The 17626-nt window shown below is 41.2% G+C and overlaps 1 protein-coding gene across 1 annotated transcript; it reads right to left on the minus strand.

Annotated features, from left to right (window-relative positions):
- Positions 1-281: 281 nt before the first annotated feature.
- LOC307044653 (uncharacterized protein) lies at positions 282-17546 on the minus strand (the record flags this gene model as incomplete). Its single annotated transcript, XM_079689964.1, has 3 exons — positions 282-3188; positions 4120-4290; positions 17389-17546. 3 exons carry the CDS (start codon positions 17544-17546, stop codon positions 722-724), a joined length of 2796 nt encoding a protein of 931 aa, XP_079546090.1. The 3' UTR covers positions 282-721.
- Between the last annotated feature and the right edge of the window lie 80 nt (positions 17547-17626).

Raw genomic sequence — 17626 nt, forward strand, 5'->3', positions numbered from 1 at the left:
GCTTTAATCCCATGAGCCATCTTTGCCACTGTTTCTTGAGAGCCTCCGGGATTTCTTCGTCCCACCCACAATTGAGTTTGCACAACTCTTGTAGGACATGCTTTTCAGTGAAGATAAATGGTGAAAGAAATCCAAGTGGGTAATACACAGAGCAGACTGTTGAAAGGATGCCTCTCCTTGTGGCTGGTTGAGATTTTAAGAAGACTTGAAACTAGAAAACATCTTCCTCCACATGCCACTGTATCCCTAGGGCTCTTTCTATTGGAAGATTGTCTTGGGTCTCTAAGTCAAGGTTTTCTACCTCTTTGGGCTTTTCACTCTTTAGGATGGATGCCAGCACAGTTTTACTGTTGCTTGTCCACTTTGTCAGATTGAAACCTCCCTTTGCAAAAAGGTCCTTGAGTTCTTCACATAACTTCACAGCTTGATCAGCAGAAGCGACAGATTTTAAGCAGTCGTCAACATAGACATTTTTTCCGACAGTGTCAACAGCTTCTGCAGAGAAATCATCTTTGTTGTCTTCAGTGTTTTTAGTGAGAGCATAGGTTGCACAACTTGCTGATGAAGCGGCACCAAATAGATGTACCGTCATCCTGTACTCAGCGAGAGGTAAACTGACATCTCCTCCTGGCCACCAAAGAAAGCGAAGATAATCTTGATCGGCAGGAGCTACCTTGACCTGATGATACATCCCCTCGACATCAGCAATGAAAGCTATCTGTTATTGTCTGAATCGAATGAGCACACCAAGTAGCGTGTTGGTAAGATTGGGACCCTGAATAAGCTTGTCATTTAATGAATATCCTTGATAAGATGCGGAACAATCGAACACTACACGAATCTTGCCCTTCTTTGGGTGATGAACCCCATGATGTGGTATGTACCACACCCTTCCACTCTCAGGTTTGAGCTGTTCTTGGGGCAGTGGCTGAGCGTGACCTTTTGCTATCACAGCCTCCAAGAATGTTTTATATTCATCATGGAAAACTTTGTTCCTTTTGAATGTCCTTTTAAATGATTCTGCTCTCTGCTCTGCAAGTTTGCGATTGTTTGGCATCATGATATTCTTCTGTTTAAATGGAAGTTCAAGCTGATAATCTCCATCTTTGATTTGAGCTGAATCTGACATGATCTTTAAAAATTGTTTGTCTTCAACTGACATCTCTTTCTTCTCATCACAACCTTTCTCTGGAAAGTCATGGTTGTATTGCTGCACCAGCAGCTCACCTAAATCTGTCACTGATATCCGATTAACAACAGCATATGAAGTATTCTCAGATTCAGTGGTTTCCTGATTCAGTCCATTCACAACCCAACCTAGGACTGTCTTAACGGCAAAGGGTCCTCCATTTTTACTGTTTATTATTTTCCACGGCTCCATTAGCTTGGGTGCATTTGTTCCTATAAGCAACCCGATTTGACAATCCAATTCAGGCAACTTAATCTCTCTTAGATATTTCCATTTATTTATGGTCTCTTGAGTGGGAATGTGCTCTTTTCCAGCAGGAATGTCCTCTTGTGTGTATACTTTAGGCAGCTGATAAAAATCATTGCCTTCAATGCAACTCACTTCAAGACCTTGGACATAGGAAGTGTCAATCATTTTCTCCTGACCCATTGTTTTTAAGAGGATTTTTGTTCTCTTGGCTTTGGCATGCAAATCTTGTTGAAGGGTTTCAGTACAAAAACTTGCAGTGCTTCCCTGATCCATAAATGCGTAAGTCTGCACAGTCTGGTTCGAGTTTGACAACTTTATTTGAACTGAGATAATTGGTAGGGTTTGTTGACCACCGGCCCCAGTGTGGTTTCTGCCATTTAAAAAGACTAATGCACTGCTTACAGAAGCTGCTTGGGTGTATTTATCAGAGTTGTCCTTTTGTTCAATCCTTTTCTTGTAGATGTGCAATATTGTTGGATGTTTCATTGAACAAACTTCACATTTCATTCTTTTCTGACAGTCTTTGCTCAGATGTCCTTTTGTTAGACAGCCAAAGCAAATTCCTTGTGCCTTTAAGCAGTCAATCTTTTCCTTGTGAGATTTGTTGTTCATCTTACATGTTTCAGAGGTGTGTTCTCCTGCACAAAATACACAGCGCTTCTGAACAGTAATGCCTTTATGGTCTGATTTGATGTTTTGGAAAGGTTTTTGCTCTTCATTGACTCCTGGGCTTGTCACAGTAACAAAACTACTTCCCTTATAACCATGAGCAGGCTTATTGCTGGGTGATTTGTACACTTTAATATCCCTTTTTGGCATGACATCCTGTATGTCTCTAAACATGGGGTCTGATACAATGCGTGCATGCTTTTCAATGAAGTCGACCAATATTGGAAACTTTGCTCTTGTCTTATTGTGTTCATAATATGCATATGCAGTTGTTCTCCACTTTTCCCTAAGTTTAAATGGGAGTTTCATGATTACATTTCTCATGTTTGATGTGCTATTCATTTCATCCAAAAACTCAACATCTTCCATTGTGTTGCAACATCCACGAAGAAAGATAGCATAAGAATGCAATGCTTTTCTATCTTCACTCTTGATGGCATTCCAATTCAACATTTTGTCCAAACAAGCTGCTGCGATTAAGAGTTGATGTCCATAGTTCTCTTGGAGCAGTCTTTTGGCTTCCAAAAAGCCCTTTTTAGAATCCATGTATTGGCAACTTTTGACCAAGTCTTTAGCTTGGCCTTCAGTATACTGCTCTAGAAAGAACAGCCTGTCTTTGTAATTGTCAGTTTTATCTTCTATTGTATGTTCGAACATTCTGATGAATGAAAGGTACTGTAATGGCTCTCCTTTAAAGATGGGTATTTCTCTGGATGGGAGTAATGTTAAGCATTGCTCCTTCATTAGCATTTCAGTGATTTCGTTTTGTCGCTGAATTACTTGAATAAAGTCATTGCTTTCTGTCCGAGAGCTTTGTCTGACTTGGATGGAGTGATGCTGCTGTGCTGATGCTGCTGTCCTTGTTGGGGGCCCTGGTTGTAATACTTGAACATGTCCACTAGGGGCTGCATGACTTGAGTTCATAGAATTGAAGTCTATGAAACTCTTTTTATTATCCTTCTCCACAGGTTTTCCTTGGCTCTCTTCATCCTGGAAATCATCATTTTCATCTGGCTGACCCGTGTCATACTGCTCCTCCCCCACACGAGGGTCAGGATCGGAGTCATCATACTCAGACAAACTGACAAAACGTTTTTACGAGAGTTTGCGAGAGTTATTGTTTTTTAAAGAACTTGCAATAGTTCCTCCCCGGCAGCTCAGTCAGGGAAAATAACAAAACAACAGAGCATGCTGGGAGTTGAACCACTGGCCCTCTGGTTGGAAGACATCCATTTACCCCATTGAGCCAAAATCACACACAGGTCCATTAACATCTTACTATTACTTTACATTAGAAATACATGTTACATACATTAAATATGTATAATAATGTGTGTTCTGTTTTATTCTCATAGATTTATTTATTCCTGGGAGGCGCGTGGCGCAGTGGGCTAGTGCGTTGATGTTCGGATCAGGGGAGCACAGGTTCAAACCCCACTGAAGTCAGCATGCTGTTGTGTCCATGGGCAAGACACTTCACCCCAAATTACTCCTGTGGGGATTTCCCACAGTATTGAGTATGTAAATCGCTAACAAGTGTAATGTAATTTCTTTATTTCAGTTTTTTTGCCACATTTATTTATTCTTTTATTTTTGTATTACTGTATTTATTCCTGTATTTATGCTGCATTTATTTACTTTTTACTTATGTCATGTCCTGTGTGCTCGATACAAATTCACTCAAAATCACCTCACAGCATGACCTATAGTTGGGCATTCATTGTTTTAAAAACACATTGGTGGTTCAGAGGTCTATTACTTTTTTGTAGATATGAATTTACACACAACAAATAGATATACATGTCTTCAGATGATATATGTATGGAATGGATTATGATAGAAATTTATTAATTATCTTCAATGGGTTACAGTCCAAACAAATACACTCCCACAGTCCTAAAATCAATGCTCTCTTTGTGAAGTTGAAATGGATGGGTTTATAAAAAGCTGGTAACTTTTGAGGCCAGTCTACTCTGTTTTAAAATCAGTATAGTATATGATAGAGCACTCACCTCTCTGTGCTGCCACAGTCCATGATGAGAATATAGTAAGGATCATACAAAGCAGGCTGGCCTTCCTCTGCACTCAGCAGGTTGTACACTTGTTGTGGGGTGATGTACCCTTCTCTACAAAAGCTGTTACTGGAAGAGCGGGAAGCAGCACCTCCTCTGGGCTGCTCACTACTTACATGGAAGAAATAGAAGAAATACAAAGAGTACAACATCTGCATGCATGTGTGCGAATAAAGACAGAGAGTTGGATGTAAAAAAAGACTCCCTTTACCTTTGTTCTGAATAGGTGTGATGGAGGAGAGGTCGCTGTCAGTACCGTTGAGCGCTCTGTCACAGATGCAGCTCACCGTTTGGGATGTGTTGACAGGCTCTCTGGAGGCCGATCTACAACTGGAATTCACTCTGACAGGAACACAGAGACACGTGCGCATAGTGCAGTGCATTCTCAACAGTAATGCAGCAACATTAGGGGACACCAAACATATTGATAGTGCAGCATTGACATATCATACGGTAACAGATGCACTGAGAGGGTAAGCAAGGACAAATGTGTGCTGAATTTATATTTCAATATAATATCCTATATTGCATTACACTACAGGATTATGCTTAGTGGTGTACATACATTGCAAAGGTATACCTGACCAGACAGGATGACAGGATGGAACTCTAGATATTAAAACAAAGAGACACTTTTAAGAAAGAGTATGAACAAACATTAGCTAGCATTAGTAATTGTTTGTTTTTGGTAGAAGGGCCCCTTAAGCACTGAGCCTGTTTTTCAGGTCTCAGGCTCGAAAATGACATTCCCAGAACAAATGACCATATCTTCCCTTCTAAAAGGGTTAAATTAATAATCTTTTTTCTCAGAGTAATGATAAACCTGTGAGTTGGATTTAGAAAAGTCAGAAGGAGTGTACTGTGATATTACAATATATGAAATGGCATCGATTATTGTACACTATAATGAAATAAAAAGACTTGTAAAAAAAAAAAAGTAAGAATCAATATAGATGTTTTTTATTTTAAAGAAAATTCAGATTGAACATAGTAAAAAACTGTAAATTATAGTGTCCGTCCCAAAAATATGTTTTACTTATAGTGAAAACTACCCTTGGATGATTGTAAGGTAGACTAAAAGCTTTAGGAATCCAAAGTACAACATACAATAAGTACTCTGTATCAAGATTGATGCAAAAACAATTGACATTTGACCTTTTTAGAGAGGTTTAGCAAAACAAAACCCACTTCTGGGGTCCTTTGGGTGGATTTTCCATACCTCTGGACCACCTAGGTCGATTTTGCTGATTGCCATCTCTTTCTAACCGTCAGAGCCAATGGAATCGAGGGAAAGTTCCCCATACACACACAGGTTACCAAATAAGGAGTGAGAGAGACGCGTAGAAAAACCGGAAGCTGCGCTAACCTCTGGTGGCTACCATTAGCAGCACATTTTTCTTCTCCGATTTTTGCATAAAAATTGAATTATGGATTATCAAAAAAAAATTCAAAGTGACAGACACATTGCTATAACCTATGGATTAACCTTCAGCCAAGTTTTTTCTCGTTGTAATGCCATTGAACACGACTTTTGATCAGAATAACAGCTAAAGTGAGCATATCTCCGTGTTTTGCTACCTAAAGCTACTCGTGTGTTGTCTGTATTTGCTTCCGCTGTCACGAGTTCTGATCGCTCAGTGATGATCCTTATATTTTTATCATCTGTGGACTCTCAGGATGTTATCTAAGCTTGTTTGTGCAGATCCAATAAGTACATCGATCAGTTTAGCTAGAGTTCTGTACTAACGGCCTTAAGATTGTTTCGCTCGTAGCCAGTGTTCGAATTACCCATTTGCTTTCGGGGGAGCCCTATTTTTCAGTGCACATCCTGCTACTAAATATATCACACGCACGCTCTGTTGACTCGCGCAGCAGCGCGGATTCGATCAATTGCTATAAAATCACTCTGCTACTACTACAAACGGTGTCACTACGCCGGCGGCTGTGGCCGTTGTTGAAGCCTCTTCAGGCTCCCAATAACTCATGAACAAAACGTTATTGAGACACAAATTACGTCTCCTAAGTACCGTGGTAAGGTTGACAACGAACTACAATCACATGTTGATCAAAAAAAGCCAATACGTGCTGTCCTCCAAACTGGACACATTAAATTGGTGTCCTTCCGCAGCCGGAGAAGAAACGAGTGCTCAGGGAACGTCTGCAAAGTGTAACACCGAAAAAAGAGAACACAATAATATTCAATCACTTCACTATTATACAGTATATTACTACCAAACTCACTACACACATCAATAGTCTCCTGTTGGTCATACTACAGCAGAGAGTTTGGAAGAATGTGCTTTTGAATAATTTTGGGGAATATTTCTAATGTAAAATCTTCAATAAATATGGTATAATCTTCAATAACGTTACTATTATATTTCTACCAAACTCACCACACACATCAATAGTCTCCTGTTGGTCATACTACAGCAGAGAGTTTGGAAGAATATGGTTTGGAATAATTTTTGGTGAATATTTATACTGTATAATAGTAACGTTATTGAAGATGATGCTATGTCTATTGAAGATTTTACATTAGAAATATTCACCAGAATATCAAATTTAAATAAAAAAATAACCTTAAGGGACAACTTGAATGCTTTTTTTTCTCTTAATGCATTGCATAAAGATCGGATCGGGAGAAATCGGTATCGGCAAATTGTCAAAATCAAATGATCGGAATCGGATCGGGAGCAAAAAAAGGTGATCGAGACATCCCTAATTATGGGGATGGTCAACTTCATAGGTACATTTATTCCAAACCTATCTGCAAAGACATCTTGCATCCGTGAGCTCCTGCACAAAGAAAATGAGTTTAAATGGACAGTCAAACATGAGCAAAAGTGGAAAACACTCGGACAGACGCTCACAACTGCACCTGTATTGACATTCTTTGACCCAACAAAGAAGATTAAAGTTTCAACAGATGCTTCAAAGGATGGAATACGCGCAGTGCTCCTACAAGTTGAAGGTGAGCATTGGAAAACCAGAGGCCTATGCTTCCAGGTCAATGACACAGACTGAGTGCAGATATGCTCAAATAGAAAAAGAATGTCTGGGACTGGTTTATGGCATGGAGAAGTTCCACACCTACGTTTATGGCCTACCTTAATTCACAGTAGAGACAGATCATCGTCCACTTGTATCCATCATTAAAAAGAATTTAAGTGAAATGACACCAAGGATACAGCGTCTCATGATGAAGATGCAGAGATATGACTTTGAGCTGATCTACACACCTGGAAAGCACCTGATACTTGCTGACGTTCTCTCACGAGCACCTACAGTGGATTATGTGAGTACAACTGAAGAGGATGTGAAAAGTCATGTGAACATGGTGTCTGCTGCTCTTCCTGTATCAGACACAAAGTCCAGACAGATAGCTGAAGAAACAGCAAAAGACACAGAGCTGCAGTGTGTCATTGCAAACATGCTAAATGGATGGCCTGTAGGTTCCTGTCCGCTCTTCTACCACATCAGAGGTGAACTGAGTGTCGTTGATGGATTATTACTGAAACAACACAGGATTGTCATTCCACGCGCATTGAGACAGGAAGTACTACAAAGAATACATGAAGGTCATCTGGGTGTTGAAAAATGCAAAAGACGGGCGAGAGACAGTGTTTTCTGGCCGGGAATAAATAAAGACATCGAGAGACTGATTGGTACGTGTGACACATACCAGACACACAGAAACAAACAGACTAAAGAGCCCATGATGGTGACTGATGTGCCAACAGCACCATGGGATAAAGTTGGAATGGATTTGTTTCATCTCAAAGGTAAAGACTATTTAGTGGTCATTGACTATTACTCAAACTTTCCTGAAATGGAACTACTATCAAACTCATCATCAACATGTGTCATAACACCTTCAAAATCAATTTTTGCCAGACATGGCATACCTACCACAGTAGTGAGTGACAACGGGCCGTGTTTCAATAGCAGAGAGTGGCAAGAATTTGCTGAACAGTACGACTTTAAGCATGTGACCTCAATTCCTCATTATCCACAGTCAAATGGGAAAGCTGAAAAGGGAGTTCACATTCTCAAGCAACTTCTAAAGAAAGCTGATGAGAGTGGCTCAGACCCATACCTCGCTTTACTCAGCTACAGAGCCTCACCTCTGGAGTGTGGACTGTCACCTGCTGAACTTCTGATGAATCCTAAGTTACGCACCACACTGCCAAGCTATTCAAAGCAAAAGAGACACCCAAAGCTGCAACACCAACTACAACAACAAAAGATGAAGCAGAAAACATGCTATGACAGAACAGCTAAGCAGCTTCCATTACCATCAAGTAATGACACAGTCAGGATTGAGGGTCCTGATGGATGGAGAACTAAAGCCACTGTTCTTCAGGAAGTAGCACCGCGATCCTTCACTGTGAGGACAGAGGAAGGACAAATCTTCAGACGCAATCGTCGCAGTCTTATGAAAACAAAAGAGGCTGGTCAACAGCTCAGTGAATCCATCATTGAGTCTGAGTCCACACCTTCACCACAGACAGACTGTGATACTAACACTCCAAGTGAACATGTGGTCAGAAGATCTACAAGGGAAATCAGAAAACCAGATAAACTGAATCTGTAATTGAGAGACTGGTTTAATGGATGTTAAAATGGTGTAAATGTTTAGACAATTTTCAAGTTTGTGCTAGTTAGCAGTCTGAGTACATTAGACCAGATGTTTATTTCTTATGGAATGGTAGAGAAATCAAAATGTTTGGTTAAAATGTATGTTGCACTATTTGTTTATATTACCTCAAAGAAAGGGGGATGTGTTGATTAGATAGATACACACTCCTACCACAAGGTGTCGCCACATAGTTGTGACCTATGTTTGAATACAGATGTACGGTAAGGGACCGGAACAAGAGCTTCATTAAAGACTTGGCTAACACTTAAGCATGGAGCAAGAGTCAGTTCATTAATAGACCAACAAACAAAACACACATCACTTATTCTTCACTTTCCTTTAGTCACAGCCTCTTCGCCCCTCCAGCTACAACAGGATTTCATGTGTGTCATGTGGTGCATTAAACTGCGCAATGCATACCTCATGTTGTTTTAAATGATCTGGTTCTCTATTCTGATTTAGTTATTCTATGAAGATTTAGATGTGCCACACTGTAGTTATTTTTAAACCATCCTAATTTGTAACTCTTGGCTTTTTAAATGAATGTTTTTGAAATTGTTACATTTGAAAAGATATTTGATAATTTGTTTGCACCATGTCTCAATGTTTTAACTGCTTTGGTAAAACACATTGACTTGCTTTGTTGTTCAGTGCAATATAAATAAACTTGCATTGCTTATTTTTCAAAAATGACAAGTAATGATATCACATACTGTATTATGATATAGTCAGACACTGTTATTTCAAATATAGCCTAATGAATAATTAGTTCAAAACTGGCTTTACTCACTTGAATTGCTCCTTAGAATGTAATTTTCCTCTGTGGTTTTATATGCAACACATTTTTGTATTGTAATGCCACTCGTATTTTATTTATTTGTGTATTGTAAGGTGACATTGAATGTTTTGAAAGCTGCCCTCAAATAAAATGTATTATTGCTATTGTACCTGTGCCTCTCTCACGCTGTTAATGTTATTTTTTTCCGACAAGGCTAATCCCGGTTGTCAATAGGCGAGATCTGCACGGTTTCTCTAGACGCAGTGGTTCCCAACCTGGGGGTCGCGACCCCCCTGGGGGGTCGCCAAAGATCGCAGGGGGGGCGCCAGACCTCAGATGATTTGAGGCCTAATATCATATTTAGAATTTAAAAAAAAAAAAAATGTACATACAATTTTTTTTTTACGTATCATTTTTTTTACATATTGTAACGCAATACATGATTGGCGCTAAAAGCTTTGTCTATATTACAATAAAATATAGAAATTAATTGATTAACTAAAATTAAAATTAAAAAAATTCATCTGATACTCCTCCGATTGGCGCCAACATTGACGTTACTGTGTCAACTTTCATAATAATAACAGTTTGCTGCGCTTGCTAGCTAGCGCAGCAAACTGTCATAAGGTGAATATTTGTGTCTAAAAATGTCTGAAAAACGTAAAGGAAATGACAGCTCATCTGCAATCAAAAAGAAAATGAGGACCTACCTAGAGAGCTATCTTAACTTCAGTTTCATGGAGGGAACGGACAAAACCCGCCCAGAGTGTGTGGTATACAGAGAGAAGCTAGCCAACGAAAGCATGAAACCCAGCAAAATGAAGAGACACCAACAGACCATGCACCCAGAAACAGTCGGGCGTGATCGGGACTTTTTCATTTCGAAACAACACCTTGCAAAGGCAAACAAGCCAATGGATATTAGAACAGCGTTTGTTAGGGCTGGCAGCGAGGCCTCTTTTGAATGTGCACTTTTAATAGCAAAGGCAAAGAAACCGCACAACATTGGCGAGCAGCTCATTAAGCCAGCTTGCATTAAGATGGCTGAGAAACTCTGCGGCCCGCAGGTCGCAGAGAAGCTAAAAACTGTACCACTGTCAAACAATACGGTGAAAGACAGAATTGAGAAGATGGCAAGTAACTGCGAGCTGCAGCTGCTCGAAAAGCTTGGAAAGGGGCCATTTGCCATACAACTTGATGAAACCACAACTGTAGCAGACGAGGCTGTGCTGATCGTTTATGTGCAATATATAGATTGGGAAGATTTGAAGCAGGACATTCTTATGTCAGTCAACCTTACCACTACCACCCGGGGTGAGGACATTTTTACTGCAGTGGATTCTTACCTCTCATCCCACAAGCTTTCCTATGAGAATTTAGTTGCATGTTGCACAGACGGAGCTGCCTCAATGATGGGGAAAAACAAGGGATTTAACAGTCGCTTGAAAGAAAAGGCCCCACACTGCACAATATTTCACTTTGTGATACATCGCCAGGACCTGGCCAGCAAGAAACTGTCAGAAGACTTCAGCGAAACACTCTCAACTGTTATTAAAATAGTCAATTTCATCAAAGGTCACCCCACCAACAAGCGTCTATTCGCAGACTTGTGCGAGGATGAAGCGCGCCAAACCCTCCTCCTGCACACCGAGGTGCGCTGGCTCTCACGCGGCCGAGTGCTGGCACGCTTTGTAGAACTGAAGGAAAAAATTGAAGAGTTTCTACAAACTCGTAACCGCGCACTGTCAGAGCAAGTGACTGAGTCATTCTGGATTAAAACAGCATACCTGGCTGGCCGACATCTTCAGTCTCTACCATGGGCGCGGGAAGGGGGGTGCTGAGGGCGCTGCAGCACCCCCTAGCGGCAGGCAGGGGGTGCGGAGCTCCCCTGTCTGAATTATTATTTGACGGTTATTGCTGCTCCCGCTGTGCATAATCTGTGTAATATGTAGCCAATAAATTCCACATTGTTGGTAAAATAATATTTTGGCCTGCCCCAAATGTTTTTTCTGTAGCCCCGGACAATTCTACCTCAATAATATAATACATTAACCGTGCTTTACGTGAACCTCATCAAGACACTAGAAAGGACGGCAGGACTGTAATTTCCCGTGTTCAGTGAATGCAACAGAGGCAAGACACCAGACCAATCAGAGAGTTGCATGGAAATAAAAGTGTGCTTGTGTCATTCAAGCTCGCGGCTCTGTGTGTGTGCGGAAATAGCGCATTTAGTGTGTGTGAGAGAGGGGGAGAGGGAGGGACCGGTGCCAGCAGCAGGGACCGTGTTGTTAGCATCTGGTTAGCTAGCTGCACTAACGGACATACGGAGCTGTTTGTTCCACAACAAGCTGGAGGAGAGCTCTCCTCTCAGACTGAGAGGCTCAGGTGAGCTAAAGGATTCTAAGTGTTTAGATAGTTAACTTTAGTCTAAGTTATCTCAGTGGGTCTCAAACGGTTTGCTCAACAATTATTCAAAAGATTATTTCCGCGGCACACCTTCATATGATCATTATAGTTATAAAAAAAATAAGAGAATAAAGGAAAAACAGTTATGAAATACTATATGGCAGTAAAACAAGAATACAGTTTGAAAGGGGAGTGATTTGTAAAATATCCATAAAGAAAAAGAACATCTGCTTACAGTTGTGTTTCATCTGGGTGTTGAGAGATGTATCCATAGATCTCTTAATGTTGCTCTCAAAGTGCACCAGATTGATGCTTTTAACTTCAACATTTAAAAAAAATCTTCCCGGGGGAGCATCCCCCCGGACCCCCCTAGAGGAGGTGAGGTCCATTCCCCACTCGTAAAAAATAGCACTTTACCCCTGCCTATATGCCGTGAGCTGATTATCGAGCCTTCATTGTAACAGTCGCGGGTTTACTGTGTGTTTGCGTGTGGGGAGTTTTTTTGTGCGTGCTCTATAGTGCCCGTAATAGTGTTCACTGGAGTCCAGCACCTCAGCACCCCCACTCAAAATACCTTCCCGCGCCTCTGGTCTCTACAATGAAACAAACAAGCGTCTGCAAGGCGTGGAGTCCAACATTCTCCAATGATGCATTTGTGCGCAAACTGGAGTACAGGGTCGAGAAAATGGAGAAGGGGGAGCTGCAACAGTTTCCACTACTGCTGAAACAATCCCAAAACAATCCTGAAACGGTGCCTGTACGTCGCGAGTTCATCCGCCATATGAACGCACTGCAAACGGAAATGCAATCACGGTTCGCTGACATAGACGAGTATGTCTCCAAGGAATTGTGGGTTTTAGATCCCTTTATTGCCAAAGTTGAGGATGTGGAATACCTGGATTACGAAGATGAGCTCACCGACATCCAAGCTGACTCGCTGTCAAAGAAATACTTCCAGGAAAAAGGATTTAAAAAGTTTTGGATTCTCAAAGGACCAAGCCTCGCTCCAAAGATCACACTGCATGCCACGACCAGGATTATACTCCCATTCAGTACGACATATCTATCAGAAACAGCCTTCAGCGCACTTGTTGCCATCAAAACAAAAGCACGCAACACACTGGACGTTCACAACGACTTTAGACTGGCTGTCACTCACATTACACCGGACATTCCATCCCTGGCTGCGGGCGTGCAAGCCCAAGGTTCACATTAATGAACCTACTTGAACCTCGTCTTCTCTTTGCTACCTGTTCCATGGCAGACAAGCATTTGATTTACCTGCTTAATATGCCAGTTTTCATTTTTGTTTTATACAGGCCTATGCAACCATATTACCATTTATTTATTAGACATAGTATATTCTTTTGAAGTGTCCTGTTCTTCGACATTTCAAATAAATATGATGCATACATTTGCAAGTTAGTAGCTAATAAAAGCATACAAAGACAGAAATGTATCATTTTTTCTTTAATATAAATGTTTCTTCTGCGCGTAAAGTGTCGGTCTCAATTGGATTATTTGTCACAGTTGCTCCGATCAGATCGGTCTCCTCCATTTTGTAGATTATTTACGATTTTTTAATCCACATAAACACATCGCCAAAATCAGGCTTACTTTGAGCATGTGTTTTAACAGTTGAATCCCTTTGTGAATTGTTTCCACTTGCGCCGTCCTCTAATTTCTTGATACAGCGGGCATCCAAATTCATTAATCCTGAGTCCAATAACCAACAAAGTCACTCCAATAGTGCTCCTTAATTACGCTTTCATCCTCCTTTAAGGAAATACTTCACATTCATCCAGTTTGTGACAGTAGTTGTAGCATTTTTGAGACTTTAAACTTTAATTACTGCTGTTGCCGTGTGTGTGTGTGTGTGTGTGTGGGGGGGGGGGGGGGGGGGGGGTTGTAACCGCTGTTACCAGGCACGGCTGTCACTACCCGATAATTATCGCTGTTGCCGATCTGCCCCCCTGCCCGATCTGTACTGCGCATGTGCGAGATGGTCCGCCATACTGGACAACTACATACGGCAACTGTAATAGGACACTGCACACAGTGGCGTTTGGCAAAGCAGAAAAAGAACACAAAAAAACCGGGAGAGATGAGTTATTGTTATGACAACGTGACTTCACTATTATTTAACAACTCTTTTTATTGGGTTATTTTATTTGGGGTTAAGTACATTGTCAGAATAAGTGAGACATAGATTTAACTTCTGTTAGACAGCTATATGCCATACATTTTTGCATACATTCACAGTAAATATTTATTCAGTATGATAACTGCCAAACAGAAGTTAAATCCATTTTCTTTTTGTGCTTTGCCAAACGCCACTGTGTCAAGTGTCTTAGTTGGGTTGCCGTACGGAGTTGTCCAGTATGGCAGACCATCTCGCACATGCACAGTACAGATCGGGCAGGGGGGCAGATCGGCAACAGCGATAATTAAACTTTCAAAGTTTTGGGGGGTCGCAAATTCCAACAGGAGTCATTTTGGGGGGGGCCCTAGGTGAAAAAGGTTGGGAACCCCTGCTCTAGAGCCCATGCTCAGCAGACCAGGTGTTGGTGCTGCCGGATTCGGAACCCTCACTATAACTTTGGCCTAGATTGTCGTACTGTCACCAAAATCACACTGGTGTTTGCTGTTCACCTGTAGTTTGTTCACACAAAAGCGTTTTACTCTGGGTTCAGCAGGTGAAAAACTAAAGAGGGGCTTCCACATGTGGCAGACCAGGTGTTGGTGCTGCCGGATTTGGAACCCCCACTATTACAAGCCTTCAATCTACGGCACAACGCTGGCTCCACACCATACAGTCTATGCTCCACACGCCTCCCGTTGTTGAGGGGGGAGTGGCTGCCGGGCGAGCGAATGCTACCCGCAGATCGCGATCTCAAGTCATCTACAACATACGTTTAGGGAGCTATATAGAAGCCTATAGACAAAGTTGAAAATGTACGCTAAGGGCCGCCCCCTTGCGTTGGAAAAAGCCGACACAGGGGACTTGACATAACGTCAACATAGGCCGACCTGGGAGTGAGGATGTGTTGAAAGGGGACACCCCCTACCTCGGAGCGGAGGGACAAAAAAAAAGGTCATGTGTTCTAATGATTTCAAATCAATCGTCCCTAAGCTGCTGTATAGTTCAAAGTAGCTAGTCCATATCTAGAATTGTATGAGATGTGGGTTAAAATCCTCAGCCTGGTAGAACATTTTGGGCTGTAGGCCTATATTAAAAAAATCTGTCTGGCCATAAAAAATAATTAAAAAAATAAACAGTTTCTTAAAGAATATTCAATAAAATTAAGCAAATGCAATAAAGTTACTTGCAGCATAACGGTTGAAACTGTGACCGTCAGGCCAATGGATGCGCATGCTTCTTCTGCATGTGGATGAGGCGCAGGGGCCAGACCCAGCTAGGTGGCGAGATACAGCCTCAGCACTTTTCTTTCCTCTGTTTTTTGTAAACATATTTTTTGTATTTCTTTTTCCTCAAAGTTTTCCTTTCCATTTCCTGTGTTTGACAGAGGCATCATTTTTGTTTACACAGCTGTAACTATGGGTTGTGCATGAATGTTGCACCAATTTGTTTTGGAGAAAAATAGATGACAACAGTATATTTGTGTTCCTGCACATATTTTTGTAGACTTGAACAATCTTTATATGCAGAATTCTCTACATACAGAACACCATAACAAATGTGTGTGCTTTAGATTGAGCACCACAGTGTGTAGTTGGTTGGACAAAGAGTATTTTACTATAAATGAAGTGTGTGCCATTTGGTGCAAAAGTTTGGTTTTGGTAAGTATTTATGTAGTTCTGAGTGCAGTGCTTCATTTTGCAGTAGGCCTATATGAGGTGTTTTGCACTTTGTGTGTGTGGTTTTGTGAATTGTGTCTTTCAAAAAACGTGTTTTAGCAATTGAAAAAAACTGTAAAACAGAGTATGACTACCCCCTCCTGAGAGCAGGGCCGTGGGAAGTAGGGGTGCTGAGGGTGCTGCAGCACCCCCTGGTGGAGGACAGGGGAACTACACTTCCACAAGATTAAATACAAATATAATCCCAAAAAAAAGAATTTTCAGCCTTGATGTTACAACATTCATAATTAAGTAAAGATAATACCATTTTCACCCCGGTTACATTTTCCATTTGCCCTGTACGATGGCCGCTGTAAGTGATGAAAGTGGGGGATGTTGGCTTATCAGGCGCCCGCAGCTCACAGCCAGCGTGAGAGAGAGAGATAGAGAGAGGGGGTGCACCGGTACCGGCGGGGAATGTTGTTAGCTTCTGCTGCGCTAACGGATATAAGAAGCTGTTTCTACAATAATGTGGAGGGAGAGCTCTCCTGTCAGACTGAGAGGCTCAGTGAGGTAAAGGACTCCTAGATAGATAGTTCACTTTAGTCTAAGTTATCTCAGTGGGTCTCAAACGTTTTGATCACAATTTATGTAAACAAATATTTCCAAGGCACTCCTCTATAATTATTAGGATAAATAAAAACAGGTTTGAAATCATTCCAATGTATACTGTAGGACAGTAAACCAAAAATATTGTTTAAAACTGGAGATATTTAACAATATGCATAAATAAATTAATGTTAACTGATAAAATAAGATATAAATGAACCACAAAAATAAAAGTTAGCCTACATTTATTTGTTATTGGCTATGGGTTATTGGATATGTTCAGATACTTATTTGATTATTAAAATGCAAACCGATCTTTTTCATATGGGTGTTTTAGAGTTGTATTCCCTAGATCAGTCTCTAGTTTGGGTGCTCAAAGTGCACCAGATTGAAGCATTTTACTTTAAAATGTTAAAAAAAATCTTCCCGGGGGGGCACCCCCGGACCCCCCTAGAGGATGTGAAGTCCACCCCCCAATTAAAACATGTTCAGGCAATACTAAATACATTTGAATCCTTTTTATATAAGCTGTCCACCATATCAATACGTTTCTCTGTTTGTAGTGTATTGGTCTTTTGTAGAGGTTTTTCCTTGCCAGCTAAAATCTTGCCTAGGGCAGCAAATTGGTGAAAACCGGCCCTGGTGTCATCCCCACAGCACCCCCCATTTGAAACATGTTCCCACGGCTATGCCTGAGAGAGTGTATTGCTAACAACCAAGGTGAAAAATATAAATAAACACATGTAGCTCATACTAGTGGCATGCCATTTCACTTGTAAAATGTAAACATATGATCAGTGACTTTCTCCATGGTATTGTTAGTGTTTTAAAATACTGAACCAGACCTAATGGCACCCAGAGCCTTTGAGTCAAGCGGGTTCTAGGTTTGTTGCTATAGTATTCTGGATCAATCAGAGGCTGGCTCACTGCTCCAGAGTGCACCTCCACCATCAGGACTCTGTTTACTTAAGCTGACCTTAGCTCCAGTCCTACCGCCATGTGGCTCATGGTCTCCATAATGATCTGTGCAGCTTCATGGATCCACACAGAGGAGGGGGAGGGAACAAAGCTGGGAGGAAAAGTGTCAGGAATGTCACAAACAGGTGTCAAAGCTGGAAAGAAACAGAGAGCCATGGTTCTCTCATTAGCAGAACGTGCATCAATATATTTAAACATGTATTGTATTATCAATTTGAGGTGCATTTGTGGGTCGC

This window comes from Notothenia rossii (genome assembly GCF_949606895.1).
Source record: "Notothenia rossii genome assembly, chromosome: 6".
NCBI lineage: Eukaryota > Metazoa > Chordata > Actinopteri > Perciformes > Nototheniidae > Notothenia > Notothenia rossii.